Source organism: Pinus tabuliformis, chromosome 6 (assembly GCF_031772625.1).
Source record: "Pinus tabuliformis cultivar Carrire ecotype Pingquan chromosome 6, CPIR1, whole genome shotgun sequence".
Classification (NCBI taxonomy): domain Eukaryota; kingdom Viridiplantae; phylum Streptophyta; class Pinopsida; order Pinales; family Pinaceae; genus Pinus; species Pinus tabuliformis.
The window spans coordinates 2,095,083,834-2,095,105,305 of record NC_142292.1 but is presented as its reverse complement, the minus strand read 5'-3'; the positions used below and the strand labels follow the sequence as shown (position 1 = coordinate 2,095,105,305).

At 38.7% G+C, this 21,472-nt stretch overlaps 1 protein-coding gene across 1 annotated transcript in view; it reads left to right on the top strand.

The window, feature by feature from the left end:
- Positions 1-189: 189 nt before the first annotated feature.
- LOC149267604 (zinc finger CCCH domain-containing protein 48-like) overlaps positions 190-21,472 on the top strand; it is a 29,416-nt gene continuing 8,133 nt past the window's right edge. The window contains exon 1 of the mRNA XM_089433649.1: positions 190-2,752. Within this exon, the coding sequence (XP_089289775.1) occupies positions 2,696-2,752 (57 nt within the window). The 5' untranslated portion in view covers positions 190-2,695. The remainder of the gene's footprint in view (positions 2,753-21,472) is intronic.

Genomic DNA, 21,472 nt, shown 5'->3' with positions numbered 1-21,472 from the left:
GACTTGAGTGCTCGGAGAATTAAGGTATCTCAAATGACAAGATGGTCCAGCACGTCGTTAATGATGTGAACTTATCGATTTGACATACATATGTCATTATATTTTGAAACTGGCCCAAAGAATTTGATATGAATGTGCAAGAGTATATATATATATATATATATATATATATATATATATATATGTGTGTGTTCGAGCGCGCACAATGTGAATCTCAGACTTGAGTGCTCGGAGAATTAAGGTATCTCAAATGGTTGCAAGAAAACAAATGTTCATCTAATCTCTGAAAACTGTTCAGAAATTTGCCTTCATGCTAATGAACCTTTATACATTGAACTGCAAATTAGCGATAGAATTATTGCCATCCGTCACAAGATGGTCCAGCTCGTCGTTAATGATGTGAACACGTCATTATATTTTGAAACTGGCCAAAAGAATTTGATATGAATGTGCAAGAGTGATTGTGCTTGAGTTTGAAACTAGCCCAAACAATTTGTCATGAAAGTGCAGGAGTGATTATGCTTGAGATCCAAGTGAACCCTTAAGTGACTGTTGATTTTGTTTCCCTTTAAGTGAATACAAGAAAATATTTATGTGATATGACTGCATGGTTATTCAGAAAAATTTTAGTTTATATATTTGCTTTAGTTGATTAGATCTTGAAATTTGGAATCCTTGAAATCAGGTTTGCAAATTCAAGCTTCAGATTAAACCCCTGAAATGTGTATAGCATCATGAGAAACAATGCTTCGATTTGATCCCTGAAATGTCTATAGCATCATGAGAAACAATGCTTCGATTTGACCCCTGAAACATCTAAAGCATCATGAGAAACAATGCTTTGATTTGACGGAGTGCTGTATTATTAAGTAAGATCTGTGAACAAATTTGTAATGGGCTTTTCAGATAGAACAAAATTTATTTGCAGGTCAGATTGATATCAGAGTGTTCATTAAGATATCAACCTCCAATAAACCCCAAGTTTACTGAGAAATAATGAGATTTGGCTCTATAAAACTTGGTAAGGAAGCCTAGATTTGAAAATATAGGTTATTAAATATTAGGATGCACGTATGACAAAAGGTAAATGAGACATCTAAACTTGGAAATAATGAGATTTGGCTCTATAAAACTTGGTAAGGAAGCCTAGATTTGAAAATATAGGTTATTAAATATTAGGATGCACGTATGACAAAAGGTAAATGAGACATCTAGGAAAGAAAGGAAAACCTAAAACCAGTTCTTTTTTTGTTATTTTCTCCTCATTTTCAGATTTAACATCTACCTTCTGAAGATAGAGCTAAACTTCTTCAATAACTTTCTGGCACGTTTCTTTGTTTCTTTTTTTCTTTTCTTCCTTCTATTTTGAGGTTGACCTATGTTGCTATCCATTTCAGTGGAAAGGGATATGGAAATCTTAAATGAGAGGATATAAAGCAATGATTATCAAAGACAAGCCCATGTAATGTGACATTGAATAAATAAGTAGTTTGTTTGTGTGGGTATGCAGTGAAGAGAAATTGTTAGTCCTCGAGCTTTTAAAAGGCTAAGAAAGGCAACTTCCCTCTGCCATTTCAAGGGGCATTCCAAGAATATCTCTGTATAAGCCCAAATGGTAATAATATTCACCAATCATTTTCCTATGTACACAAGTGATGATCTCATTACTCATCCTATCTAGGTTCCAGGCCAACTTACTATTTATTTTTAATTAACACAGTGAAATGGCACCTAAAATTAGAAACAGGATGTGAAGGTTTTATTGCACCGAGAGAAACAACCTAAGTGATGGTGGCCTGGGTGGTGGGAAAGCTCCGTTGCAGAGCACCAGGTGAATTGAACCGTGAATTGGGTGAGTTGAGTGGCAGGGCAATGGCTTACACCCAACTAATCCCAAGTTTGATATGCACCTCAAAGGTAGTATAGGCCGAGAATGTATATGTCGGCCTGTGTAAAATGTTCCATTAATCAAGAAAACTCTCTTCATTTTAGAAGTCTAAATAGAAGACGCTACAGAATAATTCAAGAAATTTACTTTGTGTCTTGGTGCTTCGTGGGCTGTTGAGGAGATCCACTATGAAGCCGACTTATTGTGTTTAAGCCAAAGTCTATGTGGTTCTTGAAACAGGTCAAGAGAGAGATTACAAATATCATTCTTTACACTCATAAAACGTTTTCCAATGCTAATGAGAAACTTCGTTTCTCGCTTTTTAATGTTTTCAAGGATTGCTTCGTGAATCAAACTACATGGTTCAATTTCCCACTACGAATAAATAGACTTGGTTTTTCCAGAAAGAGTCACTTGAGAAGCCCTCTATTGTGTAGTACATATACTCACAAAAGAGAATTCCATGTCATGAATGCCCAGGAGCTAAGTGATTGGGGTGTTTGAAACTAGTGCACGGAAGAAAGTCTAGTGGGGATCCAAACCTTTTTCGCGCACACCAAGTAAAGGTAAATAAGCGACATCCAAAGGAGCTCTCCACCTTTGAGACACACTTGATGAACAAAGCATTCCTCTTGATCTGAAATTGAGGCACTAATATAGCCCACGTGAATCACCAACACATATCTTGTAGAAAAAACCAAATATGTTCTATGCAGTTTCAACATTCTATCTAACAATGTTCAAATTTGTTTTATTCAATTTCAATGCTGAATATGCTAATGTTGAAGTTTGTTTTATCCAGTTTCAATGGTCAATCTGCTAATGTTGAGCTCCCGTGGCCCCTTGCAAATTTGTAATGCCAAGGTAAGAAATCTACATGTTGGAACTAGATGGAGACGATATATTCTCCTGAATACTTGAGACCTAAGTGTTGGTCCTTTCAAAGCATTTACGTTGGCTATTCTCACATAACATAAATTTTCATGGAATTATCTTTGTTTTCATTTTATTCTTTTTTTTGTGTGGTCTTTTATGAGGATCAAGGCTTTACTTTTTCCTTAATAAATTTCCGGCAATCCAATGCATCTACTTATAACATCCCGTGGTTAACCTTACCAAAGATCATCATCTTTAATGATCATGGAAGAGGTATTTGCTTTTAAAAACTTGTTGGTAGTTAGTTTGATTAAATTTAAAATGATTGCTTTATTACATTGGCATCCTTCCGACCTTTAACATGAATTGATTTCTTGGACTCCGTTTCTTTATCAAGTGTGTTTAGAGATCTTTTTGAGAGCTATGGCCTTTAATTATTGGACACATGTAAATTTAGTTTAAAATTTTACAATACATAGCTGCTTTCCATTTGGCATAATGTTGCTCACTTTATCCTCGTAGTCACTGGCCAATTGGCATAGTGTTGTTCCATTTAAGCTGATCGCATTCGGAGGACATGGACATTTGACCTACATGTTATCTAAAGCCCAAGATTCCTACCATTTTTACGTATTATCTCATCCCTTCTTGTAGATCTTTTAACGAGCTTTCGATATTTTTAACATATATTGTATTGAGAGTACGAATTCTACACAAAAGGTAAGCATGCCAATAGGAGATATCATTAGTAATTTTCCCATCACCAAAGTCTAAAGCTTCTTCGACATAATTCAAAAAGCTACAAAAATACAAAGAACACAAAGAGGAGATATCACTAGCAATTTGTTCATCACCAGGGAAATTTTTTAGTGTTCATGTGGATGTCGTCGCTAGGGTCTAGGGCACCCACGCGCCTCCCATAATCTAGGGACTTGTGGGTGGTTAGGGAAGCATTTCTCCATGTCCCCATTTTTTAGGAAACATGGGGAAACACATAAGGAAACATTTTTCCTATGTGTGGAGTGCATTTCCCAAAAACAGGTTCTTATAGGCTTTTCCTGCCCCCCACCATGATTTTTTGCCTATAGCCCTAAAAAAGAAGAAGGCACAAAGCCTTCTAAAGACTAAAATCTATCTTCAACTCATGTTTCACATGCAAAGTTCAAGCTAAATGTAGTACATGGATGTAGAGTAGTAGCTAATGGCCTCGTCGATGCTCATTTTGTTTCATTGTCTGTTGTGAATTTTCAGTTTTAGCTTTTGAGCCTCAACTCTAGAGGTTGATGGCACTAGATAGAGTCTTGACAATAGAGTTTAGGCTTTTGTGATCCATATCAAGTTAGAGAAAGATTTCGGCGCATATCACATAGAATTTCAATTGTCGACGCGTTTCGAACCAACTAGTGTGGTTCATCGTCAGGACAAGTTGAAGAAACAGATCTAGCTCCTCATGTTAAATAGTCTGAGCTGAGCCTCCAACATCTATCATCTCTAACGGCTTGTTTGACTCAAGTACAGGGGTCAAAAATAATTATAATATTTTAATTCTTAAAAATATAAATTAAGGACCTAATAATTTAAAAACTATAAGTTAATTGATAATGACCCTGAAAAGCCTCAAAAATATAAATAATATTATTTAAAAGTATTAGAAATAAAGAAAATCAAAACTTAATAATTAAAAACTATAGGTTAATTAATAAATAGTCAAATAAAAGCCTCAAAAAATATAAATAATTTTAATTTAAAAGTATTAGAAATAAAGACAATCAAAATAAATAGAGTCTTGACATTTGAGCAATTCCAATTTATTGTTCCATACTTAAATATCTACTAATTTGCTTCGTACTATTTATATTTTAAATGAAGAAGGTTGAATTTACATCAATGAATTTCATTTATGAATTACTATATTTCTGAATCCAAATTTGAATTATGTTTATATCATTTGCGAACTTGAATTTAGTATTAACTAAATTTAATTTGAATTGTGTTTAATTGAGTATGAACTCAATTCAAAATTGCAAATGATATAAACACAATTCAGATTTGGATTCAGAAATATAGTAATTCTTTTTGTTCCATTTTCAATTTGGTTTCCTGTGTCTAGGTCTTAGCGTTTTTGGTTTGATGGGGTTGTCACTTTTTGTTGCTCTTTGTCTTCTGTTTCCAGTTGGCTACATTTGCTTTGTTCCTTCATGAGCGGATTTTAGACATGGAGTTGGTTAGGTTTTCACACAATTCCCCTAATGTTTAGGATCTATTATTTGTCTCTTTTATCTTTTATGCTATAGTAGATGTTCTCGGATTTTTTTTTTTTAATGTTAATACCAGTATTAAAACAAAAGCATTTGACCAAAATTACCTTTCAAAAACAATTAAGCTTATTAATAATAGAATGCAAAAATTATCATTGCAAAAATGGTTATTTATAGAACATTATAAATTGACATTTAAAATAAACTCCAAAAAGACCATAAATATTATCCTTACAAAATATTTAATCATAATAAATATTAAATAAGTAAAAGAACTTGTTTACTTGTTTAACTTTCTTTGTAAATTGGGTTATTTCAATGTGAGCCATTTCCATTCAATTTTTTATAATTCGAGAATTTTTTATTGATATAAGGTTGGATCGTATTATAATTATTTTTATAAAAGTAGGGATGTTGCATTGGTACTTTGGTCGGTCATTATATAAATATATATGTCAACTTCATAAGCCTCTTCATTTCATTGCCTTAGGTTGATCATGTTTTAGACTATTTGTGGCATGCCATTATGCTATATGGATGTCCTCAATATGCCTCAGATTCGACAACTGTTGGGAAATGTCAATTTATATATAGGAGAGCGAATTCAAGAGCAATTATACATTTTTCAAGTGGCTGGTTTCGACATACAAGACAATGGGATGTACATAACCATATATAGTTTCCCTTAAATTTGTGAAAGGGTGAGTATTTATTTGAAATTCATTATCACAAAGAGAAACATAGATGAGTTGCATTGGAAAAACTTGAGAAATATACATTATTATGACGGACAACTAAAGCGAGGTGTGTGTGTGTATGTATATAAAGATGGCAAAGATATTTTTAGTACAATTTAATACTCTATTTTAGCATGGAATATATTTATTAATAAAATAGACCTTAATATAATTTATATATTGTTTAGTTTATGGTTATATTATTTATAGGTTATGTATTGATAATAGTTGGCTTTAACTAATTATGATTAATATGTTTAAATTATGTTTCATGTTTAAATATGTTCATAATGGTTGACTTTAATTAATTAATTATGATTAATATGTTGAAATTATGGCTTATGGTTAAATTGTTTTAGTTTATATATGTTGATAATGGGTGACTTTAATTAATTATGATTAATATCTTTAAATTATGATTCACAAAGCTTTCTAATGGTGGACCATACATATATAACTACAACCAATTTAATATAGCGTTAATTTTAACAAATTAATATTTTTTTCAAAGAAAAAAAACTTATATATTCATAAATATAATAATATATACATTTCAGTGCATTAAATTTGTTATCCTCGGAGGACTTGGTAAGAAGATTCATCCTTCACTTGCATCCCTATTTTCAAAAAACCTCATTTTCCTTTACATCCTATTTTTTTCTATCTCATGTCTTCTTTAGATCCTCTAAAATCTTTGTCGAAGATGGGGGATATGTCTAGAAAACTAGACAACAAAATGCAGGAAAGGAAGGTAACTTGAGTGGAGGAGTTACAACTAGAACCCCCTGGCATTGATTTCTTCCCTAATGTTGTATTCATATATCCAGTGCTTCTTTGGAGAGGGCATATGCTTCCATGCTTAGTTCTCACAAAATATTGTTGAAAGTAATCCACTCAAAAGTGGATGTTAAATGTTGAATATCTTGTTGAATGTGTTCAAATCCTGTATTTTGAACAGTGGCCCAGTTGATGACCAACCTAGAGTCATCGAGAACTTGAAGCCTAGAGATGTTTTTCATGTTTTGTATTTCAAGAAGAAGATAAAGCCCAATAGATGCAGCGTTATTGTTGGAGCCTCTGCCTGGCAAGTATGTGTTGTATACAAAATGTGTTTGATTAAAATAAATGACAACACCAACGCCATAGTGAGGAGGATCTCCTTGACTCGTGCCATCAAAATATCCCCAAGGGATATCATAGTCAAGATATTGAATTTGTGTAGCGCGCTGAGACGTAGTTTTCTTATCAGACTTGAATTCCTTTGCAGATTAAATGATTCTCACGACACATATATCACAAGAAATCTCCTTCTTTTGGAATAGTCTAGAAATTACAAGCACACCAAATACTATCTAATAGAAAGCAATGCAAATTAGTCAAAGAGCTCACTCATTTATCTAGGAGCCCTTTTCTAATGTTGCCTTCAAGAGAAGGGGAATTCCAATGAGCTTTAGGAGGAAACTATGTGCAGATCAAAGTATATACCTGAGAAACAAAGGAACATTTGACGAAAAGGTGAAGTGCAGACTCTATCTGAGATTTGCATAGCGTACATCAGCTTGGACACCGCCATCGACGAGAGGAGAGTGCTTCCCAAGTGACTAGTTTGTTGTTGATTACTAACTTGGTTGATATTTTGGATTTTAAAGGAGCATTGAGTTTCAATATGGCTTTCCATCACCATTGTTTAGGACCCTCAAAAACATCTTCAATTCATTACTTGTATCCTAGCTTAGTTGTGAAATCTCTAGACATAGGATTTCTGGAACAACAAAGTGATTCCAGGATATTTAGCTTGAGAGAGATGAAATTATGGTAGAGCAAGTGTATATATTGATCCCATTCCACTGCAAGATCACCTTGGAATCTTAAATATTGGGCTGATTTCCATCTTGTTATGCCACAAACTTGAGGAGATTGTATTGCAACATCAAATAAGCGGAAAATGTTTGTTGCCATTAGCCTTTATAATAAGGGGGGGGCTAAAAAATAGTCTTCATTGGCTCCATACCACAGGTCAATGAATACAATTAAGGATGCCCTTAAGAACATAGGATATAGATAGTCAGTAGACAAGAATGTTTTCTAAAACATACTCTAAGAGAACCGCGCCGCCACCATGAGAAAGGAGACGATGAGTCCAAACTAAAATTCCAGCTTCACCTTTCTTAATGAGCCATTACCAGTTAACCTTTCTGTATTTATTGTGTTTTAAGTAGAACCAAAGATCTTTGAGGCCCTCCTCTAGTGATTTAATGGGGAATTGGAATGTATGAATAGACAAGAGCCATAACGAGCCCGAGATTTCGTGGCAGATCAGAGCGGATTTCTTAGTTTTAATTAACATACCAATGGATTTATAGGTATCAAGAATAATTTCCAATGCATAAATGTTCCTTTGAGTGCCTTGTAGGCATATGAGGACATCATCAACAAAAAGGGGATGTGAAACTTGAAAAAATTCAAAGAAGAGTATACCTTTAATGTCACCTCAAGAATTATGCGCCTCCATTAGTTTGTTGTGAACTTCAGTGACAAGCAGAAAGAGTAGTGGAGAGAAAGGGAATCCTAGACAGAACCCTCTAGTTGTTGAGAAGAATCTAGGAGCATTGTTCTTCGGGAATGCAAAGGAGACAAACTGGATGCAACCCGTGATCCAATTAACAACGGTGAGTGGCATGTCCATTTGAATGGGGAGTCTAATGAATGTCTAGTCCACCCTGTCAAAGGATTTTGATAGGTCTAGCTCAAGAAAGATAACTCTAGATTTGGAAAATTTTGTAAAATGTATCACCTCTCGTGCAATAGCGACAACATCTAGAATATTCCAATTTTGTAAAAAAAAGGAAAATTGTTCTTGCAATATAAACAAGCTTATGATATGCTTAAGCCTTCTTGAAATTATCTTTGATATAGGTTTGCATGGTACATTACATCAAGCTATTGGGTGATAATCTTTTAATGAAGAACCTTCGCGTGTCTTAGGGATAATACATATGAATGTTTCATTTATTGAGCCCAATAACTTGCCTTGTTCGTTAGATTCCTTAACGACCTTGAGTAGATCATCCTTTAATAAATCAAGGAATCCCAAATAGAATTCTGCCAGAAACCCATCTTACTTAAGACACTTTTTTTTTTTCATAGAATGCAAAGTAGCAAGAATCTCTGATTTTATTACTTCCTAAGTAAGAGAGGCATCCATTTCCTCATTAACAAATGGGGGGGGGGGGTAAATCACCTATAGAATGTTTGGAATTGTGCATACTGGAGATGTTTGAAAGAGTGAATGGAAGTATTGAGCACCGACCTCTACTTTGTCCTTGAAGGAGTGCACTGTGGAATCATCCTCCAATTCTATCTCCCATTTGGTATTCCTTTTATTATTATAGTTTATGAACTGATGAAAGAACTTGGTATTGTTGTCACCAGATTCAAGCCAAAATGCACGACTTTTAAGATGCCAATGCCATTCTTCCAACATAATTAGGGTATGTCTTCTTTCTTAAATAGAGTGAAGCTCCTATGGAGACGTCGAAGAGATTGGGCCAAAATCAAGAGTATAGTGAATATTTGAGAGCTCTACTTCGACCTCTAGTTGTTTGACCAGTTTGGCTTGATGAGCCTTGGCCCAAGCACAAGAAATCATTTTAAGAGAACGAAGGATTTTTATGAATTGTGCCATATATGATGAATCCTCATGAGGAGTCAAGTGTCTCCACATACAATGAATAAGTGTGTGATAGTCCTCCTCTTGTATCCATGTGCGATTGCAACAAAGAGTCTAGGAATTGTTATTACCCCTAAGAATGATATGAACTAATATGGGCTTGTGGTCAAATGTTTCCCCATATTCAACAAAATATTTTAGGGCATATCCGAAGTTCCATAGCTCCTCAGAGATGAGGAATTGATCGACAAGCTTTGCTACTTCACCACCATCGAATCATCCATTCCTCTATGTTGGAATCAACTCGATAGACTTGATTTCAATTAAGATGTGACAAGAAAGAAAATCCCAAAAGAAAGCACTATGGGGATCCTGCCATGGATTTGGACACCAAACTTCTCGAGTCACCACCCAAAATTGTGTCAAGATCTGAGAAGGCACTACCCATGACCATATCCTCCCTCAAGGTGCAATCAATGTAGGGCCCTTATACATTATAAACTGAAATATAATAATTGAGATCTTTAAATTTCAATTTCATAAGAATTGCAAAAGGTAAAAGAGAGGAAGAAATTACAGAGTAATGAAGACTTCTTCTTGATATGAGACCTCCAGAATGACGATCATCATCCAAATGACTTAAAGACTAGTCCTTTAAGAACACCTCTAGGGATATCCTTTCTTTGTCTCCCAAGTACATTATTTCCTGAATGAGAATGATGCCGGCTTGGGAGAAGCGACCAATCTTGTGAGTGCTAACAATGTATGGGAACTCCCTTACCCTCAAGCATTTAAATATAGTATATCCATTTAGACCGAGAGGGAAGGGATTTTCCTGCTCTAAGGGCCCTGGATATGGGAACATGTTTTCCCTTGTTTATTTCAATTAACGCAATTGCTTGGGTTTTATGGAGGTTGGACTTGCGACCAACCAAATTTGTGACTAGAGGGTTTGAGGCAAGGCCTCTACTAGAAGGAAGTTTCTCCAGAGACTTGGATCGAGTGTGAAGGGAATAGGGTTTTTTTATCCTCAATGGAGTTGAGGGAGGGATGGAGGGGGTAGAAGAAGGGGAGGAGTGAGAGGGTGAGGATATGATGGAGTCAGGGACCAAGGGATGTTTCCCAAGGGGTGAGGGGGAAGGAGTGAGGTTAGGAAAGGGAAGGGATGATTTTAGAGGGGGGCAAGGACAGAAGAGGGGACCGAGTGAGAGGAATTGCCATCAAGGGGAAAAGTGGAACTGAAGGGCAGGGAAGATAGTGACATACATAAATAATTAGTTGACGCGTAACCTTCTATAGTAGTTGAACCACCGTCAAAAGGAGGGGTAGTGACAACGGGATCACCTAGATTGGAGGGAGAAGGGTCTAGCAGGGATGAGACCTTATTTTCTCATTGTTTCCTCCTCTGAGAAGCAGCATACTACAACAGAGGAAGCTAACAATCCTCACGAAGGTGGCCAACCTCATGGAAACTTTCGATAGTCTATCTTCTTAAGACAAACTGACTATTATTGAAAATAGTTAAATATTTTTAATTATGACTGACTAGGGCTTATGATGGTCAACATATTGTTTGAATTTGCCTATCAAACGACTTTAAAACCATGCACAGTCAACTGTAGTAAACTATATGCAACCAAGGTCGTCCTTAGTCAACCATTGTCATCCATGGTCATAGTCAAGCATGTTCAACCATGGTCAATTATGGTGATTGCGATTGACTATGTTTCACCATAGAAAACTATTGTTACCTATAGTTAACTATGGTTTCCCATGATTGATTGTATTTGACCATGATTATCCATAGTTAATCATGGTCAACCATAGTTGACGATCACCATGGTTGGCCATAGTTAAACATAGGTTAGCCATAGTCAACCACTATTAACCATAGTGAACCATGGTCACCCTTAGTGAATGATAGTCAATCATGGTCAACCCTCAAACATGATTAACCACAATTAGCTTTAGTCAACCATAATGATGCGAGAGCATTCAGCCCAAGGAAAATCATTGTAAATAGTAGACATAAGGGGCCATGCATTTTAGGAAATAATTTTCCTAAGTATCAAGTTAGTGCAACATTTAGGCCTTAAGTGTGATTTAATTAGATGCTCTCAAAACAAATAAATGAGAACATGAGTAGTTCCATGATCCTAGGAGCAAGGGAGAGCTTTTAGGCATAAAAGGGAGAATAAATGTGGACCATTGAGCAAAACAGGGGGCTTTTCTGTTTTAAAACAGAGAAAAAGCTAGAGTGGATAAGTCTGCCACATATATGTATGCGTGTAGCGAGCCTTAGTCTTTTGTTAAAGGATCGGATTAGGTCCTTCATAGTAATCCAATCCCAATTTCTACAAAAACATATGTAAGCCTACGGGCAGAGAAGAGGCCACTAATGAGGAGAATCAGGCCTGTGCGTGTGCATGAGACGGAAGTCTCTCGGATGTAATCTTTACTTTTATATTAGTATATGCAGATGTTGGTTCCTGACTGTGTCAGAGTATTGAAGAGTATTTCATGAATGTTTGAATCACTGTGTTGAACTTGTAGGTTCTATGACAGAGTGCAGGTAGAGTTTTGAAGTACACTGAGGCGTAATACTGATAGAGGAACCACAAAGGATCATTGAATCCAATCGAAGACCAGAGTGGAGATTTGGGGTGAAATTGCGAAGCAAGAATTCGTTAAAGGAGTTAAGCCCAAGAGGAAGAGCGAGCAGGGAAAGGGCTTAAGGTAGAACCTCAAAGAAACTCGGAATACACAGAGAAACTAAAGAAAACGCAGAAAACCAAGTAAAAGAGGACGAGCGGAGAAGTGAAGATCGACACTCAGTAACCGTTGGACAAGTTAGATCAATGGTTGAGAATTAATCGCATCGGCGAGAGTCCCTTTAAAGTTATCGGAATAAGAGTGAGTAGTGATTAATCGTGGACCGTTGGATCGTGGACAGATCAATGGTCGCAATTTAATCGCATATTGGCAATCGGAGGTGCCAAGGGTAAGCGGCGTATGGATGTTGCGATATTGTCGATAGTGATATATCGACGATTGGCGTCGGGGCATATCGGCGATCGGGCTTCGGAGTTGGCGGAGATTGGAGAAATAGTGCGGGAACAGCGGTGAACGGACCCGATGATATTATAGTCGTGGTTGTAATGAATTTGAAATCTGGTGTATGCGATTGGAGCGGGAATTCCTTTGTATTCCCAATTGATTAATATTCTGATAGTTATATGGTGGGGCATTTGTTGTGGGGAAAAATGCCTATGCAGGACGATCCTATCCACCTAAGGTGTGACAGTGCCTTAGCAACAAACAGAAACAACTATTCTAGTATTCTTCCTTTATGAATTAAGAATGAAGAGAGACAGATGGACTAACCGGTGTCTTCCGTTTGTCCCTCGATCCGGTTTCTCTTCTCTTTGGGAGTTCCCAGCTACTTGCCTTCTCACTCGCCCAGCTTCAATAGGTTCCTGCAAGATCACAAGAAGGGAACACTACACAAAGACATAGATTCATATTCATAACTAGTTCAGGATTAGAAATAAACTAAACATACTAATGCAATCATACATCAAAGACACAGCAGTATATAGGAGAAACCAAGATAGCTTTGTTGATGAAATAACAAGGTTCAGGAGAAGATACAACCAAGAGGGTTCCAATCCAGCATCTACCTCCCAGCAAATGAAATCCTTTCTTCACCTCCCTTCAAAGCATTAAGCACCCAATGATTCCAATCTCAAACCAACAGCAATTCTTTGCAATAACAAAATTCCAGCCTCTAGATCTCATGGAGGAGAGATCCATATATAGATGTTTGGAGAGAGGATGAGTCAGCTTGAGATCTGACTAGTGTCCTCTCTCTCTGTCAGTTCTTGCTTCCACTTGGAGACTAAGAGCCTCTTACTCATCACTTAGTTGAACTCATCAAGGCAAGTGTCATGGAGGAAGATTCTGGAAGCTTCCATAGTCTTTACACCTCGCACAAAGGACCCTGCCATTTGTCATTTCCCACTCAGCGCACCCTGGTAGTGCTTCTACTTGCGTTGCAATGCAACTAGCCAGTGTAGCCTCTGCATTTCAACGCAGGCAGCTAGTGGAGCCTCTGAATTGATTCTGAATTGACTTGTTTTTGAGCAGTTTCTGGTGGAGAACTTCTGTGAATTGTTGTGGTTTGTTAGCCTTGTTCCTCTAGGGGTAGGAACAACATGTTTAGGGACTTTGGATCCCTTGGATTATGGACATTTCATGCTTATAGCTGTAAGGCACAAAAATGTCTATAACAGTTGCCCCCTAAAGTATGAGGCCGTTTATCGGGTGAAATGATTTATTAGGAGGATCCGAAGTTCTTTCAATGCTGGGAGGAGACCTGTAATACAATACAATACAATACATTATTTTCGTACTTTTTTCACGATCTAGCTGAGGCAGGCATTCCCATGCTCAGCTTTATAAATTCATTTTCATGTACATATAACAGACAATCGTCTGATGATAGACTGATGATTCTGATAGAGCCATCATCCTTTTGGTAGGATGATTATCTGTGTTGTAAAGCTGTACATTTCTATGTCTTTATTTTCTGAATATATATCGCAGCCCGGATGGATGAAACTAAATCCGGGGTCTTCAATCTCGTCCGATCTTCACTCTAAGTACAAGTCGATCCATGTGAGAATTGCTCTTAAGTCGAACATGGAAAGACATCGCTTGATTACCAGTCAATGATGTAAACTGTTAACAAGCGCGAGAGGAATCACCGATAACGAAGATGACCCTCAAGGTACTGCAGTACAATTCACGTGGTGTGAATAGAGGACTTGGCGTTGAACACCACGCAAAATCTTTCGGTCGAAGGTCATTGATGTATACCTGTCGCCGGAAGTGAAAAACTTGCCATTGAGGCATGCAAGCTTCAAAGTACTGAAGGGGGTGTTCCTAGATCAACTTCTTGGATAATGAGCTGATGTCGACAAGAAGTGATCCGTCAAAGGAGGGCCTTAATGAATCCCACATCGATGACACGGAACGGAGCTAATGATTTTGATGGAGGTGAAAACGATCTGATGACATATGATTCAGGGTGGCGGTCATGAAAGAGTATAATGTATGGTAGTGGATGGGACACAGGTGACTTCTCTTGAACATATGGCGACACTTATGCGATGGATCGGTAGCATTACCCCAAATATGGATGGTATGGCGAGACCATGGTGATGTGACCGGTGAATGAAACAACCCAACCCGATTGTGGTACGGAGTAAAAGTGTCATGTTCAAGAGCGACTTGCTACCATCAAAGTTTTCTTGAGTTTCTCCCAATTTTTCCCCAGTCATTGCTGACCAGTACCTCTTTATTTTTGTCAAGCTTGAGGAGGATAACATATGCTTGTTCTATAACTTGCCCTTCGGGCAAGCCCATCGCTATGTTTTAACGAGCCTAGCGATAGTGAAACTCGTTCTCGTCTAAAGACAAGTTTGTCGCTATTTCATGCATTTAACGAGTCTAACGACAAGGATAACTCGGTCCTTTTCATTTTTAGAGAGTTTGAAAAGGTACATAAAGTTAACTCCAAAAGTCCTTTTTCGTCATCTAATCCCTTAAGTCCGAAAAAGTATAAAACCATACAGAAGGGATGGATTTTCGATATCTTTAACGAGCCGAATAAAACAAGTGCTCGATCTTTTTGTGCAATAATCCCTCAGGTCCAAAAAGATTAAAATCTAGAGGAGGGATAGCTCTTCTGGTCACTTTATCGAGCTGGAAGGCCAAAACTCAGCAATCTTTTCATATTTCACGAGTCAGATGAAAAGAGCTTAAAGAAGACTCGTCTTTTGAGGAACGAGTGATAAAAAAGGTTAGCAGCTGATTCCAGGGAAGGATTGGAATTTCCAAATCACGGCAGTGTCACAAGGATGGCTAGTGAAATCACTCTTCGCAGTTGTTCCTCAAAATGTGTAAACAATCATATGGAGGTGAATGATCGGCCAATGGAAAAGTGGAGGTGATGGGCAAACATGACCAAGGCTTTAATGACTGATGATATTACGTTCACGGTGGTTATTTACCGGAGTAGTTCATTTTTTAACGAGCTTAAACGCGTGATCCAGGTGGATATTGGTGGCCACCCGCTAATTCCACTTGGATCCCCTCTAGTGCTTCTTACAATTTTTATCAGTTTCCTTAATTATAGCACAGTTTACTATTTTTAGCAGTTTTTCGGGTCTTAAACTTCCGGAGCCGTTTTGAGGCCCTAAACGACGTTTTTTGGGAAATCCACGCCAGCGATTTTTATGTTTAAAATCGTCTTTTCCGTCGTAGTCCTCGGAGAGATCTTTCCAACGGGCTATCATGCACGTCAAACGGAGATAGTATGACCAATTCGCGACCCCGGGAAGTTGATGTACCAACTTACCCAAAAACGGGGCCCACAATTTGGCGTTTCATCTTCTAGGGTTAGGTTTTGGAATGTGAAGGGTTTTCCATTGTTTCTCAACAATAAATAGGCCCTCGGGCCTCATTGTAACACAGTTCAAAACAGTTCAGAGGCATGTAGCTGACACATCTCTTCTCAGAGATAAGCTACCATCGCCCTAGCTGGGTTATTTCTATTTGTAAGCATATTTCAGTATTCTCCATTAATGAAATGAAGTATTATTTCCGCGGCATCTCTGTTTTTATGGTTATCGCATATTATTATTTCTGTTGCATCTCTGTTTTTATGGTTATCGCATCTCTGTATTTATGGTTATCTCTGTAATCTATTGCGTTCCTGCTTAAATCCGGATCAACGCGGGTGGAAACATTTGCTCGATCTTATGTTTATTTTTTAACGAGCATGAACTATGCGCTAAAACTGCTCGGATCTTGCGTTTATTTTTTAACGAGCATGAACTGTGTGCTAAAACTGCTCGATTAATCCAGTCATATGATAAGAATGTCTCATTAAGATTCTATTTTTTATGGAGCTTCATCTTACAAAGCTTTGCTCCGGATCCTTTCTTTATGCAAGTTCGGAAACGACTAATCCTACGAGTTTAAAGGGTTAGACCTACAGGTTTAAAGGGAAGACCTAAAAATTTAAAAAATAAATAGCCGCCCCTTGCTTGCACTCAAAAAGGTTTGCATGCCCCCAGGCATAAAACAGAGTTTCAAGGTTACCCCTACTTCATCATCCGCCAAAACATTTGTTCTATCGAGAGAGGCCTACCTCTTTCAGGTTACCCAAAGATTGTTCTATTTGCACCCCAAACAAAACACTTCTTCGGCGATGTCTACTGAAATAGACAAAGGTGAGCGCCAAACACATAACTTTGACAACAGAATCTTATTCTAGAATAACCCCTCTTCCAACCACGGACGGGGTACAGACTAGTCATATTCTCCCGCGGAAACCTACTCTATACCCAAAGTTTTCCTGCCGAAGCAGACCAGGACGCATGCTCCCTGGGTTCCAGTCATATCCTCCCGGATTACTCGCGCTCATCAGGAGGACGGACCGTGGGTTGAGACATTTCTTGAGTGAAGAGACCATTTAGAGATGGTATATGACTATTTGCGATGCGTGATCCGGGGAATGAAAGTTGGTCCACGAGCTTGACCATTCTTCCTTCATGCGGAAAACACATTACTCTAAAGAGTGAGGAGACGATGGCTCCCATGCAATATATATAGTCTTGTCCAAGGAGTAGGTTATAATCCAAGGGTCCTTGAACGACCATCATGTTCATTTGAACGGTCTTCCCTTTTAATGCTATTGGCACATTGGGAAGAATCCCTAAAGGTCGACTGGTTCCTTTATCAAAGCTTGTTAGATTTCTCATTTCAGGCAAAAGCGCTGGCGAACCAAACGCTTTCCAAGCAATAGAGGAAAGGATACTCACAGATGCCCCCTCATCAATGATGGTGCCAGCCATTACCATTCTGTATATTTGAACGATAATTTTGAATGGTACGCTTGCTGGCAACCGGGGTCCGCCTAGTTGGTTCCAATCGAAGGATACAACTAGGTTGCTTGGTGGTGGGACCGAATATACGACCGGGTATGACTCTGACGAAGTTCCTTCCTGCGATAAAGGAATGGGCAAATTGCCCCCTTGTTCGTCGGAGTCTGTGTTGATGAAGAGAATTTGGACGGTGTCGTCTTTATTCTCTTCTGTGATGGTATCATTCGAAGATAGAACCTCTGAAGGCAAGACTGGGTCAACTGCCGCCTCGACCTTTTGACTTTCGTCAGGTATGGATTCGGACGGTTCATCCTCAATGATAGGTGCTTCGGCTGACCACCTGAGCGGGCCAGCCGGGTTCTCAACTGGTGAAGGACTTGGCAGGAGCTTTTGATATACAGGAGGAAGTCGCGCTGGTAAAACCGGGCGATCTTCCAAAACTCTTTTAGCCTCGTCTAAGAAGGGACAACTGTGGATGGCATGGTCGCCTTCACACAGTTTGCAGGGAAATCTAGCTTTCCCTCTCTGTCTTGTGGCTTCACTTTCACTAGTTGACGGTGTGCTGTCAACATGGCTATCAGAGGTTGACGCCACCGAATTGTGCAATCGGGGAGACCAGTCCCTTAGTATCTGAGGGATGCAAGGACAATCTCTGTGAAAGTGGTCTCCCTTGCATATGACACATGGCGATTTAGGCCTGGTCAGTGCAGTGTGTGGATTTTCATTAGACGCCATTCGCTTGCCCCCAGTCGCTTTTGGCTCCTTCTTCTTCTTCTCTTTCTTCTTCTTTTCCTTCTTCTCCTTAGGAGCTTGGCTTTTGGTTTTGCCAGCTCCATCAAGCGGAGAGGAAGGAGGAGAGGAAGAGTTAGAGGAAGTGGAAGGCTGGTGGGCAGCTCTGGACTAGTCTAACTGCTGATTCGATTGTTCAGGAATAGTGGTGTTTTGAACAACATTAGTTGAGAAGAGCCAGACAGGCAAGCCGATTGTCAGTCTTGGAAGCGACAATGTGGCCATATGGGGCGCTCCAACATCTCCCCAAGAGGAGAAGGGACTAGGACTTCCACCAAGGGGAATTGCTTGGTTGGAGGGCTCCATTTTCTCAACTGAAAGATCAACGCGGGAATAAGGGTGATTTATTATTCCGTTAAAATAAATTTTAATGACGCTTTAGACGCAACTTGTTTTTTCAATTTTAAAGAGTCGAGAAAAAACAAAAGATGACTCTAGTCGCCTTCGATGTTTTAACAAGCCCGAAGTGACAAATGCTCGGATGGACTTTTTCTATTATAGAGTCTGAAAAAGGCCAAAAGGAACTGCTCTGGAGATCTAGGTAGAGGGTGTGCTAAACCAATCACAAAACTGCAGAATACGTTTTACGGTACGGCAGTCAATCTTCCCGAATGCTGTGTTTGGTGCATTGCGATCAGTAGGGCGGTCGACACGGCTTCCTAAGGATAAAGGTTTTAAGCCTATAGGGGTCTCCCAATATATACGCGACGGTACGTGAGAGCACAATCCGTACTGGCACTTTTGGTCCCTCAGGAGGAATCACCCAACCATTAGCGAGGCCAACAGATACCAGGTTTTACGACGCCGGAACACGTCTCTAGCCTAGACCTCTATGTTGTGCGTTATGTTACAAAGTGTTATTAAGTTCATTCAGTTTATTTTATGTTGATCTTTCTTAGAAGTTTGCCTTTTGAGGTTCACCACGAGATGTAAATACAACTCCTAAATGCAATCTAAAAGATGATAAGCAAATTTTCTCTTTTCAACAATGAAAATCCTAGCTACAAAGGGAAAAGAAAGACACCATCTTTTCTCAAAGAGCAATCAGTGCACTCTAAATGCACTTTTCCTAAATCAAGCATGCAAACTATCAAGATGCAATATGCACAATGCAGGTGTTTGTTTTCCGCTCTCTTAATATTGATGCCGTAAAAGAAAGCTTTTTGTACAACTTTGAATTTGCTTTTAAATGACAAATACAAACAAGTTTACTTTTTCGAAATCAGAAAGGGTAGAAGAGAATACAACACTTTACGACTTTCGAAATGAACACTTGTTTCGACACTTAAAAGAGACAAACTCAAACCAAAAGCAAAAGTAAACATATAATCAACTGTAAACAGCCAATGAACTCTCTCCTAAGATCACAATTAACAGATCTGAATCAAGGGCTACAGGATGACTATTTCACTCTTGCAAAGGAAAATTGTAAATGACGCCACAAACACATAAAAACACTCACAGTCTTTTTGTACAAAAGGAGGCGGAATTAAAGCAGAGAAAAGGGGTTATCAGACAGGTACCTATGCTGGTTACAGGCTGTAGAAATCAGAGATCAGAACAAGGCAAAACAGAGCAGAGAACCCCAGCTGCACAAGGCTAAGCTGGATCAGCACACCTGTACAACAGAGAAACTGAATTGCAACGCAGGTAGCCTTCACGGGAACTGTGTTGAAATGAAGAGTCTCTTCACAGAGCCTGCGCTGGAGCAGAAACGAGAGTTCTTCTCTGGGTTCTGGGTCACGGTTTGCTGATTAATCTACGGTTTTAGGCCAAATAAAAGTAACAAGCAAGGTACAATCAAAGGGATGATTTGAAGGAGGGCTAAGATCTATCACAAAGGATCATCAAATCATTTGTGAGTCCATTGTTCAGATCATAGACAAAATCCAGTGATTGGATCAAAGCAGCAGCTGTCTACTTTGCATCTGAAAATAGCATATGCAGTTCGATTGCTGCTCTTGAGTCTATGAAACAAACAATGATAGAGACACAAATAAAATGACTAAATAGATCTCCCCAGTGGAGTCGCCAATTTGTTGTGGGGAAAAATGCCTATGCAGGACGATCCTATCCACCTAAGGTGTGACAGTGCCTTAGCAAAAAACAAAAACAGCTATTCTAGTATTCTTCCTTTATGAATTAAGAATGAAGAGAGACGGATGGACTAACCGGTGTCTTCCGTTTGTCCCTCGATCCGGTTTCTCTTCTCTTTGGGAGTTCCCAGCTACTTGCCTTCTCACTCGCCCAGCTTCAACAGGTTCCTGCAAGATCACAAGAAGGGAACACTACACAAAGACATAGATTCATATTCATAACTAGTTCAGGATTAGAAATAAACTAAACATACTAATGCAATCATACATCAAAGACACATCAGTATATAGGAGAAACCAAGATAGCTTTATTGATGAAATAACAAGGTTCGGGAGAAGATACAACCAAGAGGGTTCCAATCCAGCATCTACCTCCCAGCGAATGAAATCCTTTCTTCACCTCCCTTCAAAGCATTAAGCACCCAATGATTCCAATCTCAAACCAACAACAATTCTTTGCAATAACAAAATTCCAGCCTCTAGATCTCATGGAGGAGAGATCCATATATAGATGTTTGGAGAGAGGATGAGTCAGCTTGAGATCTGACTAGTGTCCTCTCTCTCTGTCAGTTCTTGCTTCCACTTGGAGACTAAGAGCCTCTTACTCATCACTTAGTCGAACTCATCAAGGCAAGTGTCATGGAGGAAGATTCTGGAAGCTTCCATAGTCTTTACACCTCGCACAAAGGACCTTGCCATTTGTCATTTCCCGCTCAGCGCACCCTGGTAGTGCTTCTACCTGCGTTGCAATGCAACTAGCCAGTGTAGCCTCTGCATTTCAACGCAGGCAGCTAGTGGAGCCTCTGAATTGATTCTGAATTGACTTGTTTTTGAGCAGTTTCTGGTGGAGAACTTCTGTGAATTGTTGTGGTTTGTTAGCCTTGTTCCTCTAGGGGTAGGAACAACATGTTTAGGGACTTTGGATCCCTTGGATTATGGACATTTCATGCTTATAGCTGTAAGGCGCAAAAATGTCTATAACAGCATTTTAACACAAAATCATGTGCCATCGCTTCGATAAGAGGAGATCGGAGTCATAGAAGGGATGGTGTATATGTGTAAAGATTGTGGAATTATGCAAAGGCCTTGCGATGAGGTTAAACCTCGGGGAATGTGCAGAGTCTGTATGAAAGGTTGAAAGGTATGTTTTTGTGGGGTTTTCCCTTGTAATTGAATTATAAGGGAATTAGCGTGATAGAAGGTCTT